The sequence below is a fragment of the Rhinolophus sinicus genome, linkage group LG09 (genome assembly GCF_036562045.2).
Source record: "Rhinolophus sinicus isolate RSC01 linkage group LG09, ASM3656204v1, whole genome shotgun sequence".
NCBI lineage: Eukaryota > Metazoa > Chordata > Mammalia > Chiroptera > Rhinolophidae > Rhinolophus > Rhinolophus sinicus.
In genome coordinates, this window is record NC_133758.1 from 95,948,908 (window position 1) to 95,971,151 (window position 22,244).

Genomic DNA, 22,244 nt, shown 5'->3' on the forward strand with positions numbered 1-22,244 from the left:
ATAGCGGCTGCACCAGTCTGCACTCCCACCAACAGTGTATGAGGGTTCCTTTTTCTCCACAGCCTCTCCAACACTTGTTACTATTTGTCTCGTTGATGATAGCCATTCTGACTGGGGTGAGGTGATATCTCATTGTGGTTTTTATTTGCATTTCTCTGATGATTAGTCATGTTGAGCATTTTTTCATATGTCTATTTGCCATTTGTATGCCCCGCTTTGGAGAAATGTCTCTTCAAGTCCTCTGCCCATTTTTCAATTGGGTTGTTTTCTTTGTTGTTGTTGAGTTGTGTGAGTTCCTTGTGTATTTTGGATATTAGCCCCTTATCAGAGGCACTGCTTGCAAAAATCTTCTCCCATTCAGTTGGTTGCCTCTTTATTTTGTTGACGGTTTCTTTTGCTGTGCAGAAGCTCTTAAGTTTGATATAGTCTCATTCATTTATTTTAGTTTTTACTTCCCTTGCCTTTGGAGTCAAATTCATAAAATGCTCTTTGAACCCAAGGTCCATAAGTGTAGTACCTATGTTTTCTGCTATGAAGTTTATTGTTTCAGGTCTTATGCTTAAGTCTTCGATCCATTTTGAATTAATTTTGGTACATGGTGACAGATAGCAGTCCAGTTTCATTCTTTTGCACGTGGCTTTCCAATTCTGGCAGCACCATTTATTGAAGCTGTCTTTTCTCCATTGTATGTTTTTTGCTTCTCTGTCAAAAGTTATCTGTCCATATTTATGTGGTTGTATTTCTGGGTTCTCAATTCTATTCCATTGGTCTATGTGTCTGTTTTTTCTACCAATACCATGCTGTTTTGATTATTGTAGCCCTGTAGTGCAAGCTAAAGTCAGGGTGTGTGATACCCCCAGCATTGTTCTTTTTTCTTAGGATTGCTTTGGCTATTCGGGGTGTTTTGTGGTTCCAAGCAAATCTGATGATTTTTTGGTTCTATTTCTTTAAAAATGCCATTGGGATTTTGATGGGGATTGCTAAGGGAGAAGGGGGGTGGCAGATGAGGATAAAGGGGATCAAATATATCGTGATGGAGGGAGAACTGATTCTGGGTGGTGAACACACAATGTGATTTATAGAGGATATAATGCAGAATTATACACCTGAAATTTATGTAACTTTATCAACAATTGTCACCCCAATAAACTTGAATTAAAAAAAAAAAAAGTTACTGGAGGGTTTTAAACAGAGGAGTGGAATTCTCTGACCTAAATTTAACAAAATCTCTGCGATGATATGAGTAACTGTTATCTTTGTCTTTTTCTCCAGCCACTTGCTGTTTAAGAATAGGAATAGAGTAGATGGTTAAGTTGGATGTAACCAGCGTGTAGTTTCTCCAAGCAAATAAAAAGAGAGAGAAAAACGTAGTTGAGGACGCTGTGAAGGGACTAAGACTTATGACTGTCAAGAAAACTTACGCCAAGCAAAGCAGTAAGGGGAGGAATGAAAAGGTAGCAGACTTGGGATATTCCATCCTCAATAGGAGTCAAAAAGCTGGGGAATTGTGTAAGTTCTGCACTATGAAATAAACTGGCCAATAAGCACAAGAAAAGAAGTTTAATATCAGTACTCATCAGGCATTTGCAAGTTAACCACAACAAAATGGTAACGCCAAATGTTCAAAATATGGAGAAGAAAGAACTCTCAAATAGTGCTCGTGGAAATGCAAACTTGTAACACAACTTTGGAAGACCATTTGGCAGAGTGTGGTAAATTTCATTTTACATAAATTTTACCTCAATAATAAAAGAAAAAGAAGTTGGTTATCAAGGACTTGATTTTTCTAAGAATACATTAAGAAACAAGTAAACTGCTGTTCATTTATCTGCTCTAGTTGGAGATAACAATATGAACCGATTAGGTAATCTATTCCACAGTCAGAGACAGGACTTAACATGAACTTAAGAAATACGATGTATGTTTAGAAACGAATAATGCAAATCCATTCAAACTATTTGTAGAAATAACTTAAAAACTTAAAACTATTATTGGAAAACACTAACACTTTATATACAGAGAATATATGTTACCACTGTACTGCTCTAAGCTTTCCCTTTCAAATAGAAATGAACTATACAGTTAGATATCATTAATATGGTAATTTACCTAAGAGAAAGAATAAGAACAGAGCTCATTTTAATCTTTATATGACTTATGCATAAAGGGTTTTCTGCACAAATAATGTAAAAAGTGTGTAAACCAGACTACAAACTAGGCTAAAAATCCTTTACTGATGAATTTTTCTCTTTTAAATATATTTTCTGATATTTTATTGCAAAGTAAAATAGTGATCAATTCCTGTTCATTAATAAAGACACAATAGTAGTAGTAGTCCAACTATAGAGAGATAAAGTAAAATTTTGTGGTTTAAATTCGTTTTATAGAGTATTTTTTTAGTCTCCCCATAATATTTTCACCTTATAACTTATTATAGAGTTACCACAAGCTAAGGAAAAAAAAAAATCAAAAACTAAACAAAGATATCAATAGAAACAATTCCTAATCCCACAGAGTGAGACATACCTATAACATTCTAGTGATCATGCATCCGTTTCTATACCACAGGTAAAATTATAGAGTATTGTATCCTGATTATTTAAGGTTAGTATACAATATCTTTTTTTTGTGTAACAAAAAAAAACTTTAACACCATTTTCTCTTACTTTATAGTTGAACTGTTTTAAAATTTTACCTGTTTTCCTGCTTCCTAAGAAATTTTTTATTACATAACTCATACTCCTTTTAAGTGAAACATATAAACAAGAGAAAAATTAGCTTTCATAATCCTGTCTATTAACATTTCAGTCAGTATATATCCTATCAGAATCATATAGTCATTCATAAATATATAATTGTCTATTTACTATTAAAAGGATTATATATCTACAGACATCATTTTTAGTTATCCTTATCACATAAAAATATAAACATCCTTTTATATTCATAAAGATATACTACCACCACTTTTTTTAATGGCTGCATAGTATACTACTGTATCTGTAGGCCATAATTTATTAAACTAATCCTCTATGTGGGGCACTTAAATTGCTTTCAATTTTTCAGTATTATAAGCAATGTTTTCATTGCTTATATGAAATGTTGTTACACTATTGTTACATACTTGCTCAAATATTGTTACAAACTTGTTTAGAATAAATTTCAGGAGACTTCCTAACCAAAAGATATGTATTTAAAAAATTTTTAATTATGCAAATTGTACATTGTTAAAGCTCTTGGTAGAGTCTCACAGGACTCGATAAAAGTTGACAAACGAAAAGAAGAATCAAGTTCTGTGACCTCCATGAAAGGATCTAGGAATACAAAGTTAAAAAGATAATTTCTGCCTGCAAATAACCCAAAATCTGGTAGGAGAGACAAATATTGCAACAACAACAATAGAACAATGGCAAGTTTGATAATGGTTATGGAAAAACAACAAACAATCAAGTGGTTCCTTCCTGGGAAAGCTAGATTGAGTTAATAGAAGACAATTGTGGAAAAGAAATTTTAGATTCAAGAAAGTGAATCAAAGATCTAGACGTACATATCAAAATATTACTAGCAATAGCTCATTTACAACTCTTCCTTGACCATGAATTTATTGAGGAAAAGCATATAAAATCAGAAAACATATGATAAAGAAAGAAGAAAAAGTTAGAGCTAGTAAGCTTAGTAAACACTAACACTTTGGTATGCCTGACAGATGAGAAAACTAAGCTATATGCTTAAAAACACTAAGCCACTGATGGAAACAGATCCAGAACACAGATCTTCTCATTTTCAGTGTAGTGTTCTTTTCTCCACATTCTCCTCCACAGTGTAAAATGTAAACTACATACATACTATTTAAGTAGTTCAGATCACAAGTTGTATTTAAAACCAAATAGCAGTTTTAAAAAATATTCATCATCTATACACACAGGCGTAAAAATATCCTTTTTAAAATTTCAGTAAGTAGTACCAGCACCAAAATTGTAAAGATTACCATATCAACACATTTCTTAAAGAGAGTTTGGCTAGCACATTCAACATATTAGCAAATAGAAACATTGGAAATATAATGATTATCTTTAGATATATTCTTATAGTAATTTCTTTAATAAATTATTGCTTAAGCATCCTCATCTCCAAATCACATTTCTACATTTAAAAAAAACTGCTTTAAAAATAGAGTTATAATTTAGAAAGTACATACCATCCATATGATATATTGATTAATATAATCAGGATCACTGAGTTGATTTATTAATGGAAGAAGAATTCCTCGTGCAATGATTTCCTGGACAAAAATGAAAACAAAACAAAACAAATTTAATCTAATATACTTCTCAAATCAATAGCATAATGTAAATTTCACAACACAATGCTGTTACTTAAGAAAAGCACAATACACATAAAAGTAAAACTTGATAACCAACATAAGCTTATAAACAGATGAGCTAGTATACCAGCAGTTAAAACAAATTGAGAAGAAGCTACCTGTATCGACTTGGATACATATTCACAATGACAACTAGAGTTGAGTGGAGAAAAGCAAAAATATACCTCTAGTATGTTAGCACTTATGTCAATTTTTAAAAGATAAAACATGGAAGTACATGTGCTTATGGATTCCTATATCCCTATTAAAAGTATAAAAACAAATAAGGAAAGGAAAAAGATACACAGCAAATTTAGAACAGTGGTTACCTTCAAGGGAGGTACAGAGCAACTATAGTAAAATATTAACATTGGTTAAATCTGGGTGGTTGGTACATAAATGTCTATTGTATTATTCTCTATATTTATCCGTGTTTGAAATTTTTCTTAATAGAAAATAATGAAAATAAAACATGTTAATACAATTATTCACCATTTTCTAAAATATACCTTCCCATTCTTTCCAGCTTTTCATACTCCTACCTATTAAAACTCTTCCCTTCCTTCAAGGACTGACTACAGAGTCAATTCCCCAATTATATAAACCCTGACCATTCCAGTTAAATACTGTTTTTACTTACATGTTTAAAATATACTTATGCCCTGTATTTATGGCATTTATCACTTACTATGTAATAGTGTATCTTCTACTTCTCTAATATACTACAACTCTCTAGGAATCTTTTGCATGTTAGTGAGACTAGTCAGTTCTACTGATTTATCTATCTTCAAAAATGCTTACCCTTAATCTTCTCAAGGTCATTGTTTTAAATACGGCAGACATTTGATAAATATGACATGAATGGAAATAAAGAAACTAAGTATTTAGTGTTGGTTCTATGAATATAATATTTTCACCTGTTATTAATCTTTACTCCTTTATGCCTGTGAAATCTACATTTATAAAATGTCATTTCTTAATACTGGAGAACCTAACTACAAACTTAAAAGGATGTTTCACTTTACTAAGCAAAAGACTGATTTATTTATTCCTTTTTCCAGATCTCTAATTTATCTGGGCCAGTTTGTGGGGTAAGTTCATAGAAGGCCGCCTTGATTTTGCTTCAGAGAAATATTTTATATAAATTCTACTTTTGTAAGCTGTACAAGTCTCTGACAACTATTACCCCATAAAGAATTAATATTTCCAAAATGCACTAATAAATGCTCCAGTAACTTTCTGAAGTGCCTTTTGAGACATCTTACAGTCTCAAATTAGAAGGAATGGCTTATTCTTTCAAGATTTGCTCTAGTCTCTAACTTCTTTAAAATTAAGCTAGTATTTACATAATTCCTTCCTTTAAATTTTGTCTCTGGTCCCATATGCTCAAATTTTAAAATGTACTTTGAAAGAAGAAAATTCACAAACTGTTTTTTTTAAGTTCCTTTTCCCCCCCAAAATGATAAAAACACATGTGAGGAAGAACTTTAAATAAATTTAATGCTTCTTATTAGTTAGAAAACTACTTTGATCTCCTAATTTGCCTCAAAAAGGGTTCGGTTAGTCAAGATGTAATCATGAATCAACATTTACTATCTATATAGGTTCTAGTGCAGCAAAGGATCCATACAAAGGAAAGAAGAAGTCTGTAATCTGCTATTTAATCTGGAAAAAACATCCTTTGAGAAAACTTGGATTTAATTAGCAACAAAATTGATAAAGACCTATCAAGTCAAAAGAAAAAAAAGAAAAAACTTGCTGAATATAGTGCTCTACAGTTACACTCACTCAATTAGCTTCTACCAAAAAGAAATGAAATATTGGTCTAAAAGAACAATCTATAGCAAAAACATAATTGCTCTTCAAACAATCCTACTTAATTTAAACTATAACCTCATGTGACAAGGCAGAACTTCATTCATGGATCCTAAACCAGCTTAATGTTCAGGGAGCTACAGTCACATGTGCACCACAGCCAGGAAGGAGGGCAAACAGGTTTCCTCTTACATTAAAACTGATTTTCTGATTGGATATCCGCTATGTGCCAGCTACTGTGATAACCAAATACATAATAATGATAAATACAAATATATATGGCCCCTGTTCTTATGGGAGTTACAGTTCTAGTGGAGGAACGAGGCATCAAGTAAATAAACACAACAACCAGATTATCATTTTAAAATATGGTAAATAATACGAAGGAAAACAACTGGGCACTTACCTAGAGTAATAGGGAATTATGACAGGGTTTTAGATTGGGTGGTCAGGGGAGGTATTTCTGAGGAAGTGAGATATAAGGGATGAATACAATTTACCAAGAGAATAGGGGAATCATTCTGAGCAGAGGAAAAGGAGAGTGAGACAGCCGTATGCTAGGGAGAAAATGGCACTTCTGGAGAAGAAAGTGTGTGGCTGGAATAAAGTGACTACACAGCATGAGGACCAGAGAGGTAAACAAACCCACATCCCACTCAGAAAATTTTGCTGGATGGTCATACCATTTACTGGGATGGAGAAAAGACTTAAAAGGCAGACAGGATATGGAAGCAAGAATAAGATTTCCATGTTGGACATTTAAAGTTTAAAAGGGCTGTGAGTCAATCAAACGGTGATTTCAGGGAGCAGCGAGTCAGAATAGCCTGGACTCAGAAGGAAACTCTGGACTAAAGATAGAAATTTTGAAAACATTAGCATTTGGATGGTGTTTAAAGCCAAAGTGATGGATGAGCAACAAGGCCCAGGCCTGAAGAACTTGGATATTTAAAAGTAGCAGTTAAAGCATATAAAGGTGACTAAAAAGGAGTCCAAATGAGGAGAACAATCAGAAAAGAGCAATCACATGGAAGCCAAGAAAAGACAGTTTCAAGAAAAGACAGCCAGCCCTGTGAAGTGCTGCTGAGACCCTGCCTAACAGCGGCTGTCTGGAGTTCCAGGTGACAAAGATTCTGATGCCAAATAGTGTGAACGAGGGCTATGACTGATTAGCAACATCCTCCTACAGTGTAGATGTCAATCTAATGATAGACATGACAGGTATTTACCACCCTCAATAATGACGAGCCCAAATAATTGGTCTTAACAACATATAATCTATTAGACTCTTCCCTCAAAACCAAGCATTTTCCACACACGTCACTGCACCATTACCCTACCTGAGAAGTGCACTGAATTCATGTTAGGTAGGTATCAGGAAACTGTGTGGTTATTATTGCTTAAATAATAACATGCAAGCATAAAAGCACACCTTAGAAATCGGCATCTGTTTTGCAGGATGGTAGACTAAAGAGATCATAAGCTTTCATTTTTAGAAAAATTGGATACTTTTGTTTCACCCATTCAACCAGGAAAAGGGCTTATGTAGCTAGTATTTCTCAATCATAAGCAGGAAGCAAAGAAAAAATGTTATTCCTTTACATTTGTACACAGAATTTTACTCCAAAGGTTTACAGCCAGGTAATAAAAAGCCCAAGACTACTGTTCTCATCTAATTTATCCATTTTCCAATTACAAGTAGCAAAATCTTAGCTACTCAGTTTTGTGTTTTTTTTAAGTCTATTGGGAAGTATTATTTTAATTAGCCTAATTCAGGTAAATTTATAGGTAATGCTATATTAATGAAAATTTTAAACATATCCTTGTTATAACCAAAAATCCAAGTACCTAACTCTAAGGTGGGCAGTTCTCAAAGTGTGGTCCTGGGACCTCTGGAGAATAGAGGGAGATGAGCATACAGTAATATTTCCTAAATTGTTATTGATACGATATCAATCAACTAATGGAAAGTGTGCTTGTGTACTCTGTGTTTCCCAATTTCTTAGTTTTAATTTATAATACAGTAAATACTGATATATAAAACCCACATTAAAAAAAACCTCTTTGGGGTCCTTAATAATTTTTAAAAGCGTGTAACAGGGTCCTGAGACCAACACTTTTAAGAAACACTCCTCTAAGTTTCTTTACAGCCATTTATTTGGTATGAATTTAAGCTTACCCTGACAAAGTATCGCATGATCCTGTTCTGGAAATCTCCAGGAGGTAGCAATAAATATAATAAGACCTCACACAAATCCCTTAGGAATCCTAGAAATAAAAAAGGTAGCTATAATAACATTAGAAAATATGAAGTCTCCACCTACTCTTAATATAAAACACATAAATAAAGGTAGAAATAAGCAGTTTCCTGATTATACTGGCTTATTATTTTAGTAATTAATTAGTACATTATCAATATTAATTAAAAATTCCTTCATTATTCTCCAAATAGTAACCACTCATTAATCAAACTAGTATTTTTGTTATTCTGTTCAGTTTCATCCTACTTTTTGAATCATTGAGAAATTTCAATTATAAAAGTGCCCACAAAACAACTTTACTTGTACCATGTATCCTGCACTTCTACCAGAATAATTATCTTTGCATACTTAAAAGTTATTTGCACATTTAAAAATATACCTGTAACTCTTCTTTCAAGAAAGAACCATCGCTATTTTGGCAGGTAATAAGAAAAGAAAAAAGAGTATGTTCTTCTATTTTACTGATTTACAAGGGCTCGATTTACATAAAAGTATTGCATATCATTATATCTACTTCTTACATTTAGTTATTTCATATCAGTGCTAATGAATGGCAATTGAAAATTGAATTGCATAATAAATATAAAAAGGAGAAAAGAAGAAAAGGGACAAAGAGAAAAGGAAAAGCAAATTAAAAAAATTAAGTTAAGCACATTTTAAAAATCAAAGAAAACAATTCCCACAACTAGAAATGCTTTTCTGTGGTTGTTCATATGCTGACACTTCACGGGAATAGAATTATATAGCTGGTCCTGTTAATCAAAAAACGTGCCAAGTAGGAAAGACTCTTAGTCATCACAAAACTAGGAAAAGACTTATCTGGTCTAACCTCCCATAAAGAAGACAAGTTCACTCAACTGTAAATTTTATTTGAAATCATTATAATCAAGCCTATAGAAAATATGTTAGGGTAACAGATGTATTCTTGAATTAGAAACAGTAAGTTCAAAGTGAAGATAAATCACTATGGATCAAAAAAGTAAATTTACGATTATAAAATGTTCATACTTATTACATCTTTTAAAAAGACAAGAGGTAATCTTTAATTATCATCTTTAAATTTTAAAGATGACTGTTAAAACAGAAAAAAAAAGAATTTGGAAACAACTTTTGAGAGCTAAAAAATAAAATGATTTAGTAACTGTCTTCACTATGCTACCTGTTCTGTAAGGATAATTTCACGCTTAGATTTTACCCTTATCTTTGTTCACTGGTTCTGCTAACTTGTCTCTAAACAATATGAACAGTCACTGTTCCGAAAAGAGTTAAATTGGAAACAAAACCTTCTTCATCTTTGGGAGAAGTGCAAACTAGATCACGGCAAACATCCTTCTCCATTTCAACTTCAACCTCAAAGAAGGTATCCACAAGATCTTCTGCTGTACCTGGACAAAGAAAGAAACAATTCAAGATATAGTGAATGGTAAAGAAAAACAGAGTTTAAAATCCTAATTTTCAAATGGAATAAAGATATCACCTGTTGCTTGACCATCTTTCTCTGTTATCTTCTGTTGAGCCTTTCTGAATACTCGTAGGTGTGTGCCAAAATCATCTACAATACGTGTAGTAAAATAAGGTTGCCAGTCTATTTCTTTTGACCTTAAAAAAAAAACCACATTCCATAAAAGCATTATGTAAATTATTATAATCAAAAAATATAAATTCATTTTAATGACTACTGAAAGACAACATGATTATCAGACTAAATTTATTTATACTGAAGTTTGTTCATTTAATTATATTACATCTTAGCATTCAGTCCCTTTCACAAGACCCAAGGCGTACCAAATCTTTCTAAGTCTTCGAGCTATATTACTTGAAGTATTTAATGTGTCAAAGCTTAAAGGTAATATCTAAGTCCTTAAATTAAATAGAAAAAAATATTTTTTCCAATTAAATTTGAAATGAGTCTAACAACAGGTATATTGTGCAATTTTTCCCCTAGACACAAGAATACATTAGGAATTCAGAATGTTTTCGGTTGCTTTAAAAAAAGAGCGTTTGAAACATTTCTTGGTCCCTTCTCAACCATTTCTGAATTATCTACATTCTTCTTTTTAGTTATACAGGTCAGGTTCTGAACTAAATTCTTTTGGTATGAATCTGACTGGTTTCTGTTTGCATATACTAGCACTTAAAAGCTTGGCCATTTCAAATAGCACACAAATGGTTTAAAGAATATGGCGACACTTAGCCATGAAAAAGGTGATTAATAATTTTATTAAGTTACCTAAAACTCTATCTCAAAAGCAACAGACTTTAAGAAATATTTAGTATACCAGTGAAAAAAGGTAACAAATACAACAGATAAGCCAAAAACAGTTTATACCTCTTCTTGGGTTAAGCGCTAGTTTTAAACAAACATTTTTAATGATTTTTCCTTAAATTAGCACTAAAATTAAGTCACGCTTTTAAGAACATACTAAGTAGATAGAAGACAAAGAGTCTATTCATGAAAATGCTGGGCAATGAGAGAGCCATAAAAAGGTACACCATAATTCATTATGTTAATTACCACACATGTATAATAAAGAAGCTAGTGAAGAAACTGACTTGATTACTGTCACTGTTTGAGAGAAAGCTTTTAAAGGTGGTGATGGCACTGATAAATACAACAGATAGTTGTTTTCAAATAAAAATGTAAGTCATTAATACTCATCTACTAATTTTTTAAATACACAATTATAATTTTGTTACATACATGAAAAGAAAGAGTATATTTTAAGTACATGAACACAAAAACAAATTAATATTAAAAAGTAATCTGAGCTCAGGGATCAGAGAAGTTAACATTCTTTAAAATACAAGAGCCATGTAATACATATAAGCATACACTAAACTTGGTAACAATATTCATCCTCAACATAAAAACTAAAATAAACTTTTAAACCTAATAGTTGCTAGAGTTTCTTTTTTTCTTATTTAAAATTGAATCACAAACTGTATAAGCATCTTTCAAAACCTTTAATATAAATATCTGTACAAAATCATATATACTTGAAAATTTTATAAAGACAGAATTTACTTAGCATAGGCCATTACCTTATTAATCCATAAAAGGTTCCTTCTAACAAAGTTAGAAGCAGAATATATGATCTTTCAAGTTACATCTACTCTGTTTCATGGTACAATGCCATACATATAATTTCCTGACATTTTCTAATAAAAGTTATTAATTATAAAAGGCACTTTTTAAACCCATCTCAATTCACTACAGAAGATACAATGACATTTTAAATGAGTGAAAACTAAAGAACGATGCAAATATATAAAATTATTTTATATTTTAAATATAGATTTCTACTTTCAATATGTACATTTGTTGAGAGTGGGGAAAACATGGAACACAGTATTCTGTATATGTATCCAAGGTCATCATTTTCCCTCCACGTGACTCATGTCCACTGAATATACATGCAAAACCTAAAGTAAATCTTTACTCAAAAGGACTTTTCCAGGTTAGGAAGAACAACAGTAATATATTGTTTCCCATTCATGAATTAGGAAAAACATCTACTATAAATTCCTAGTAGTATTTGTATAAACACAATTTGAAAATATTTTGGTGAAATTATATGTATATGATAAATATATAGTAAATGAAACGTGAATATAAATCAACCTAAAAAGCATTCAATTTATGTAACAGGCACACTTCCCTCTATTGATCCACAGGTAGCTTTCCATTAGCACTCTTAATATCAATTATTCTTAAATTATGCCGACAGTCAAGGCTCTTTTTCATTTTGTTTAAAAATATTCCCTACACATGATTCCTATTCTAATGAAAACACTTGGATTATTACATAATGAATCATATTAGCTGCACTTTCATTTTATTATTACTTATGAGCTTTCACATCTTGAATTTAAAAATAAGAGAGCACATTGCCTATACGACCAAGAGAGTAAGTAAGTGATGTATTTAACCCTACCCTGAAAATAGAAACTTTATAGTAGTAGATCCCTGGAGCTTACATATCTTGACTGAATGGCTGGAAGAATTACGAAGGTTAATAAGGAATGCAACTATCAATGAAGTTTTAATTTAAGCACAAAAGCAAAAGCCACACTACACTGTAAGTGTATTCTCTGAACATGTATGCTGTATGCCTCTATCTCCCCTTCTACCACCAGCATCCTGTCCCTCACCTTTTACTTGGTCTCCCACATCCACCCTTGTTTCCCCTCCACTCTATCTTCCACAGAGCACCCAGAGTGATATGACCGTACAAATACAAGTTTTAAAAACCAAACCCTTCAGTAACCCTCCCTTGATCTCAGGCCTAAGCAGGAATACTTTCTCGAAAATCTTGCACACCCAGGACACTGCTTACTTCCTCTTAGTCTCTCCCACCCTCTTCCTTCCCTTCTGATCTGCAGACTCACAGGCTGTCTTTCCACTTCTCAAACTCAAATACGCCACTTCTTATCTCAGTGCCTCTGGACAGGCTAGTCCCTCTGCCAAGTTGGCTCACCCCTGCCCACATGCAATAAATTTCCCTTCTCTCCCCAACATTCACTTGACTATTCCCACTTACCCCTTAGAGTTCATCGAAAATGTTAATTCCACACAGTAGCCTTCGTTCACCCTCTCCCTCTGCATTATTTCTTCAGACTAGGTCTGGATCTCCGGTTATACGTTCTCATAGCATCAAATTTTTCACTTTTTATAGCACTTAACAACCTGTAGTTAAATAATTCAATTGCTAGAAATAAATTCAATTGCTGAGATAAAAATCTCAGGAAGTCAGGGACTTTGTTTTATTCTACTGAGTTCATTTTGTTCACAGCGGCTAAATAACGTGCTTGAACACTGGAAGCACTCAATACATATTGATTTATTGATTCCTCTTTCAGGGTCAGAGCACTGTTCACAGGAGCTTGAAAAAGGCCACATGAGACTCACACAACAGTTCCTTCTTTACTCCTTCAAGTTCCGAAACGGAACATAAACTGAGCTTTTTTTGCCTCTCTAAACCCCAAAGCTACTTAACGCCAATGCCTAAAAAAGGCAATGAATGTCCCAAATATGTGAGCTGAGACTGAGATGATAAAAATTGTTTCACTGGTTCTATCTAAGCAGTGAACAGCTTATCGTCACAAAAAAATACATCAAAATCAACTAAGTATTCCTGTAAAGAGCAGTGGACTAGCATATATGCCCCTGTCAAGTAGAAGATTCACCATTTCATTCGTTGTGCAATCCAGCAAGTCACATCACTTCCCAAGGTTTGTTTTCTCTAAGGACACTTACAGCTTTAAGACTGTATGATCATAAATACTCATCCCAACACACACACACACACACACACACACACACACACACGTGAACAAAGTACACGTAAAACTGATAATGGGTGAAGTACTTGTAAATAAAAAATATTTGATCAAAAGAGAGAATCATGAGTATATTTCATTTTACTTAAAATCATTAATCTTTCAACATAAGGTTAAGACCTTTTAATTGACTAAGGTGTTGTTTAGGGATATTAACGTGGCCTTTGTCTTGAAGAAATCATTCCCACACTGTGAAAGTTATGGTTTCCAGTTTCTTTTAAATGTCATGACAACTAAAGACATTAGTGAACAAATACAAATGAACAGCCCTTTATGGCTTTTCACCAGTATTTCATAGTTTATACATCTACTTCAGTTGTCATCTATCTAGCAACCAGCTTTGAGTAGAATTCCAAAGTGATTTAGCTTTCACAGGAACTACCTTGCCATACTCTTGTTTTCAGTCTCTGTAGAAGTAAATTAACTTATATCATTATAATTAAAGTATAACTGGCATACACAGGTTCAGAAACAAATGCAACTTTTTCTTTTAACAAGCTTGATTATCTTTCTCCTCTAAATCATGTATGTTAAGCTCATACCACAGATCAATTATTGATTTTACGGGGGCAGGGTCCACGCATCACACAACTGACTTTTGATGAACTTAAAGCTCCAAAGATGAGAACAGAAGTGGACAGAAGTACCAGAAAGTGGTCTATTAACCGACCTTAAATGCTAGGGGCATAAGTCAGTATGCCTTACAAAGAGAATGGAGAGTACTAACTACAGGTAAGTTGAATGAACTTCTACTACAGTAACACAGAATTGGTACCATTCCAAAAATAGCTTCAAATTTTGTTGACAACAACCATACACAGAAATAAGTACAGGTTAATTAAGTGGTATGTTGTAACTTAAGTAGGATTAATTAAAGAAGCTATGCTTAAAACAAGTCTTACTAAGTGAGTAGTATCTAAATGGGGAAAGAAAGGATATAGGAACAAGCAAGAGGGGAATGAGCATGTGCTGTGTGGCATCATCACGTAGACTTGCCTGACTAGAGAAGCGGGTGACTATTTGGCAGCAAAGGCAATCCTCACATTCTTTGCAGCATACTTTCCTGGAAAAGGTCTTTTATGTCAAAATGACAAAAATAAAAACTGATTTTCCCACAGAAACAATTCTATAATAAATGTTATGTGCCTGGTGCCACACTATTTTTTCACAGAAATGACTAAGACCTTATTTAAAAACAGTAAAGAATGGCACATAGACTGTTTATGTATACACACACACATATATATACACACATACACATATATAAAAGTTTTTAAAAGGTATCTTAATCAATAAGGGCAATATAATAACCAAACACATAAGATTAAAATATGTATTAATTTCCTATATAAGGTTTTTTATGTAGAAAAATAAGATTTCTTAAAAAATCATTGCGCAGTAAAATTCATGGTTTTTCTGGGTAGATTCTGACAAGCATCTTTGAGATTTTGAGAAAACTTTCATTCCACTAGAAGGCTTTTTGATGAATTGATCCACAGGTACCTTGCCAAAAGAAGGTGGCCTACCTGTGAAAGAAGAAATTCCTTCTTCCTTGAGCCACTGAATCAGGCAGTAACTTCCCCTCATAATTCATTATTAGAAAGGATATATGCTTTAAAATACATAAACCTTTACTTGTTTCCATCCTTCTAGAGTCCCTGAGAGACTACTTTGTTACAATGCAAAAGTTTCAACCTGAAATTGAATTTGAGCAAAATAAAGGCACAGAATTGTAAACTTGCTCGTAATTCCATTAAAACAATTCCCCTTCTCTCAATCTCAATTCACTCATAAATACTACATGTTACATCTCTCTAGAGCACCTGTGTTTCCCTTTTAAAATCTACTTTCAGGATTTAACTGTAAGTATTGATTTTTTTCATAACACTCCTAAACTTACATTAAATTGACTATTACTCTCCACCTATAATCCTCAAAAACATATGGAGAATTCCTATTTTACAGGAGCTAAATTAGCAACCACACAAGGAAGCCAGTCTCTTCACTTCATGGTTACAAATCTGTCTGCTCCCTTTTCTTGGCTGCACCTCCTCCCAGTTGTGTGAAGGGCGAGACCCCAATGTGCACAGCTCTTTCCTAACTCCATGTTCACTGCCTTCATGCTGATCGCTTACAATGAAGCATGGCAGGAGTATTCACACCTCATAAACATACAGTAGCCGACTTATAAAACTACAAATTTTGTGTTGTGTTTTCAGCATTCTATAAATAGCAGTAGTTTAAATAATCAAAAAATTTTCAAGTTTCATTAATACAAGATTTTTATACAGTGAGAAAAGATTAGTCTAGTACATCTTTTATGTTTGAAATCAAGCATCCTTTCTGACCATGTAGAAATATAACAAAAGGTTTAAATAAACTTTATTATCATCCTACTCCAATATCTCTTACTAGTAAAACAATAGATCAGAGGAGTACTTGAGTACTTGAGGAGGAGTATGTGAGTGAGTGATCTGAGGAGGAGGTAGGATTGAAAACAAACAAATCAAAATTAGTACCAACCTGACAGAGAATCTTAGTATGTCAGAACTGAAAGGGATCTGAAATGATTACCATAAGCCCCTCAGTCAGAACTTAATTTACTTAGTCTCGATTATATAGTGAAATAAGAGCTTTGTTAAAAAAAGAATAATAATAATCAGGGTTCTTAATTTTCAATTCAGTGTTTTCTCTCCTACACCTTAACAATATGAACCCTCCTGCCTCATACAGGTCATTTTTTAAAAAATGGTGGACGTGGAGAAAAATTTAGGCTTGCAGTTTTATATAACCATATTAAAGAAATGGTATTTAGTGAACTACAATACCACCTAAGTCCAGTTCTGTGTCCCAAAGCTTCAAAGCCATCAAATATCAAGATGTTCTAAAGGACTTGGGTCTCAGAATATAACGAACAACCTAGATAGAGGAACACATGTGATGTATATTCACCTATCTTAGAGGCTGAGTATAAAGAACACAGAACTGAAAGCTTTTATTAAGCTACAGGAAAGAAAAAAAATAACCTGGGGCTAAGTGCACAAATTCTTAAGTACAATGTTAAATAAAGTATTAAAAAATTAGTCATGCTGTCAACTATTTCAATAAACAGTTTTTTTAGTAAATTTTTCTTGGTAAATGAAATACCTATGTCCAACAGTAAAATATTACAGAAAAAAAATTAACATGAAAGTAATACATGGGAATTTGATTAACAAAAATTTATTAGATATTCACTATTTCATCATGTACAAAACACGGTATTAAAATTAAAAAATGTGTTCCTATATTTTATCTTTGTTCCACCTTACATAATGATGAGTCTTTTTTCCCCTCTGGCTGCTTTGAAGTTTCTCTTTTTTTACAGCTTTTAAACATTTTAATGATAATATGCCTTGATTTGGTTTTCTTCATGTTTCTTGTGCTTGGGAATCATTGAGCAAGTTCTTGGATGTCGGTTTGTGGTTTGCATTAAATTTGGAAATTTTTCAGCAATTACTTCTGTAAATATTTTTTGTGTTACCTCCCTTCGGCTGCTCCAATAATATGTACATTCGGCTACGAGAGGTTATCCCAGTTAGTTCACTGTTGCTCTCTATTCATTCTTAACAAAGCCTTTTTCAATTTTGCGTGCTTCTTTGTTTTCGTATTGTTCTTTTTTTATTGTGGTAAAATATACATAATATAATTTACCATTTTAAGCATTTTTAAATATCCAGTTCAGTGGCATTAAACACATTCACATTGTTATGCAAAAAACATCACTTCCCAAGAAAATAAAGAGATAAAGGCTATCTATACAAAATACATCACCTATAGTTGAAAAATTATTCTTATATTTATGAGTTTATAAGAACATAAAAACAGAAACAGGAAAATGAATTGATTTTTAAGTAGCCACCTTAGATATCTTTTTTGCTGATTACCAAATGTTTCTATTTCTCTCTGGTTATAAAGGTAGTACATGCCCATCTTGTAAAATATAATTTCCTTCTTTAGATTTTCTGCATTAGTTATAATCAGCCATAAATCCACAATCCAAAGATCACTATTAATATTATAGTGTATTTACTTTTAGTCCCTTTGCAATGCACACAGTTACAATTTTTTACACAGCTGTAATCATATAGTATACACTATTTTGTGTGATTTTTTATTCTATTTCCTTTTTGTTTAAATAATACTTCCCAAATATTTTAATACCTGCAAAATTATCTATTCCAGGGGTCAGCAAACTTTTTCTCTAAAGAGCCAAATAGCTATTATTTTAGGCTTTGCAGGCCACATCTTCTCGGTCACAACTAGTCAATCTGCCATTGTAGCACAAAAGCAAACAATGAGAAAATACAAACAAATGAGCATGACTGCCCAATAAAACTGCATTTACAAAAACAGGTGGCAGTACACTCAAAAACAAAATGACAAATAACTAATTTAAAAATGGGGAAAAAATCTGAACAGACATTCTTTAAAGATATACAAATGACTAATGAGCACAATGAAAAGATACTCAATATCATAGCTATCAGGGAAATGCAAATAAAACCATAATGAAATACCACTTCACACCCACTGGGATGGCTAAAATTAAAAAGACAGACAATAACAAATGCAGACAAAGATCTGGAGAAATTAAAACCTTCATACATTGTTGGTGGGAATGTAACACAGTGCAGCCACTGTCAAAAATAGTTTGCAGTTCCTCAAGAAGCTAAACGGAGTTACCATATGACCCAGAAATTCCACTCATAAGTATACAACCAAGGGAAATGGAAACATAAGTCCACACAAAAACCTGTGCATGCTCATAGCAGCATTCTTCATAATATCCAGAAGGTGGAAACAACCCAAATGCCCAACGACTGATGGATAAACAAAATGTGGCACAGCCATACAATGGACCATTATTCAGCAATGAGAAGGAATGAGGACTACTATATTCTACAATATGGATGAACTTTTAAAACATTATACGAAGTGAAGGAAGATGGTCACAAAAAAACACATTTTATTATCTCATTCATATAAAATATCCAGAATAGGTAAATCCACTGAGACAAAAAGTAGATAAGTAATTGCCTAGAGCTAAAAGTCTTGGGGGGGCAGGAGTGACCAATAGTGATACAAGGTTTCTTTGTAGGGTCATTAAAATGTTCTTAAATTGAGTGTGATGAAGGTCACACAACTCAGTGAATATACTAAATGCCACTGACTTTAGGTGAGTGAATTGTAGGGTATGTGAATTATATAAATATACAGCTGACTCCTGAACAACATGGTTTGAATCCACTCATACATGGATTTTTTTCAATAAATACACAGTCGGCCCTCCACATCCAGGTTTTGCATCCGAGGATTCAGAGGGCTGACTGTATGTATTGTTCTACACCATTTTATATAAGGGACTTGAATATTTGTGGACTTTGATATCTGTGGGAAGGTCCTGGGACCCATTCCCCTCAGATACTAAGAAAGGACTGAATTAAGTTTTGGGGGAGTCAAAAGTTATATGCAGATTTTCAGCTGTGCAGCAGGTCAGCGCCTCTAACCCCCATGTTGTTCAAGGATCAACTGCACAATTTACAATTTTATGCCCGGCTATTCTATGGGCATAAAACCATTAACTTACTTCCTCTTTGTTTAAATATTTAGATGGTTCCTTATTGTTTTTGCTCTCCTATAGTAAATATGACAACAATCATCTTTCCGATTAATGTTAGTTTTGAACTAAGTTTTCAAATGGCAAAGAATATAAAATGGCAAAAAAGTGTAAAATTTGACTGTTGCAAATGTCCATTATTTGAGTTATGCTTGTCTTTGAACAAGTCTAGGAACATATGATTTATAATTTCTAGGCAAAAGGTAGTGGGCAAAATGGCAAAACTTTCAGAACATATCCCCTCTGTCACTCCAGAAACAATGATAGTGGATACTATCATAACTACTGAATCTTGGGGCCTACACATCCATACCCATGGGAAAACCCTTCAAGAGGGAATGCAGTGGCATTAGAATATATCTCCTTTCTACTAATCTTGGGGTTAAGATGAATCCCCAAAATGAAGACAGTAACCACCTTTCACTCTGGAGAGCAACAGGGTTCCTTATTCATTTGAATCTCCTTATGGTTTCTGCCACACTAACCTTATCCCCTTTCTTAGAACTTTGCACTTATTTTTCTTTCCTAACACGTCCTTTATCTCTCTCTCTATCCCAATATACCAGCTTTGGCCTCAAGCCACATGAGATGTTCATCAGTTACTCTGGTCCACTCTATCTCTAGCTCTCAGTGCCATACAAATAACTACTTTATTTTTTCTCCATTTCATGTGCTTTAATTTTGTCTCCCTTCCCCCTGAAAAAAAAAGACAAAAATCTAAGATAAGGTCAAAGAATCTGTATATATTTCCTAGAAACATAGTAACAAAAATAACAACAAAGTTAACCTTATTGAACACATTATTTGCCAGATCCTGTGCTGTTTTACATGTACTTTTCCCTCATAATGATCACAATAATAACCCTACAGGATAATTACCCCATTTCACTGATGCAGAAATTGAGGCACAGAAAGGCAAGTAATTTGCTCAAAATGTTATTTATTGGTTAACAAATACTTTACGAAATGTTTCATGCAGATCATCTCAGTTGCCCCTCACAACTCCAAAGTTACTACAAGTATTAGCATTACTATTTTACTAATAGATGCTAAGAAATTTTCTTTTAAATACACTGTAACTTAATGGTACAGGTAGGCTTATAATACAGATCTCTCAGTGCTTTCTGTCCTATCTCATTATATCTTATTTGAAGGGGGAATAAAAATACAAAAGTTATCAGGGATTCATCCCCTAAGCCTCCAGCCTAATTCAAGCCCAGGTTCCACAAAGGAAAACTCAAGATTGCTATAGGAAGATTTCCTTCCCCAAACTGCTACTGGAGTAACAGATACTGTAACAATGTAAACATAAGGTGTTATCATTATAAAATACTTTCTCATATGTGATGTCATTTAATCCTAACAACAACCTGATAAGTACATATGCGTGATCCTTGGACTCAAAGAATTTATGTCTTTTGCCCATTCAAGGCCATAGAGCTTAATCAATAATAGAGCTTAAAGCTCAAAGTCAAGACTTCAGACTGTTAAATATGTCCTTTTCTTCCTGTTATGTCTCAAAATCAGCATTTCATTTTAGCTAATATTCTATAATTGTTTCCCCAAGGTTATGAATAAATATGAACACTAGAATTCAGTGCTTCTAAATTTTTTTCTAGGTTCATAGGCCCTTTTTAAAAAAGAAATCTATGGAACCACTCAACAGGAAAAAACACACACACAGTTTTGCATATATTTTCAGGACTTCATGGGCCCCTGGTTAACAACCCCATACAAGACTGTAACTGGAAGGACAGGGGTAGTAACACACGCTCCTGCCATGTGCTCCACGGTGCACAGCAGACAGCACAGAACAAGGATTACAAAATATTCAAATGACTGTAAATAGACCTAATTTTCATGATACTGACATTGGAAACAGTAATGGAACCTCTACTAAGACGTACATTTTTAGCAGCAATAATAGAAAAAGTCAAACATGAACAAAAATAAAGTCATTCACAGAGAACAAAAGAAACCAAGGCTCAAGAGAAGCTGATTAATTTGCCCCCAAACTTAAGGGCAATGGCAAAGCAGATGTAAATTCAGGACAGTCTAGGATGGAAGAAACCTGGCTCTTCCTGCTGTAATCACCCAAATATTTAGCTTGGTAGTACAGAACGTCACAGAAGGGGTAAGGGCGGGGGCGGGGATGACATGAAGTTTAAAGACAAGGTGACGGGATCCGAACGAGGAAAAGCATTGCAAAGAGAAGGAAGGTTGGGAGACTAAGACGAATAATCTAGATCATAATATGCCTGGTAGGGAATGGGGGGAAAAGAACACTGGACTGTTAAAAACAAGCTGATTCTAATTCTTACTCTGCCCCCAACTCACGGGATAACCTTGGGCTAAACACTTAATCTTTCTGGACCTTAGCTTCCTGATCTGTGAAATTAGGGCTCTTGGATGGTGTAACAACTGAAATTTCTAAATTCCTTCCCAATTTTCAAAACATTTTCACAAGTATTATTTTCATTACATTTCACGGAACAGGACTTTTGTTTTATTCAGTGCTGTGTCCACAGCACCTGGTTGCTACAAAGTAGGCACAAAAATATTAGCTGAATAGATGGATTTGATCCTGACAATAACCCTGTGAGGATGCAGAACAGGGTAGGTAACATCATGCTTATTTTACATATGAGGAAAACCAAGGTTCAAAGAGTTTAAAATTCTTGCTCACAGTTCCACAGCAAAGTGGGAGAGCAGGTGCAAACTCAAGTCTTCCAATTACTAGTTCAAAGTTCGTTCTAGGTCTAAAATTTGTTATATTTTAATATATTCTTAGGCAGTCAGACACAAGTTA

General features: G+C 33.5%; 1 protein-coding gene across 5 annotated transcripts in view; it reads right to left on the bottom strand.

Moving 5' to 3' along the window:
- Positions 1-22,244, bottom strand: part of SNX13 (sorting nexin 13) — a 117,373-nt gene that overhangs the window by 50,199 nt on the left and 44,930 nt on the right. For all 5 annotated transcript variants that reach the window (XM_074340808.1, XM_074340809.1, XM_019727220.2 and 2 more), the window contains 4 exons: positions 9,914-10,035; positions 9,720-9,821; positions 8,355-8,443; positions 4,199-4,282 (listed from right to left, as the gene is read on the bottom strand). In XM_074340808.1, coding sequence (XP_074196909.1) covers positions 4,199-4,282; positions 8,355-8,443; positions 9,720-9,821; positions 9,914-10,035 — 397 coding nt within the window. The remainder of the gene's footprint in view (positions 1-4,198; positions 4,283-8,354; positions 8,444-9,719; positions 9,822-9,913; positions 10,036-22,244) is intronic.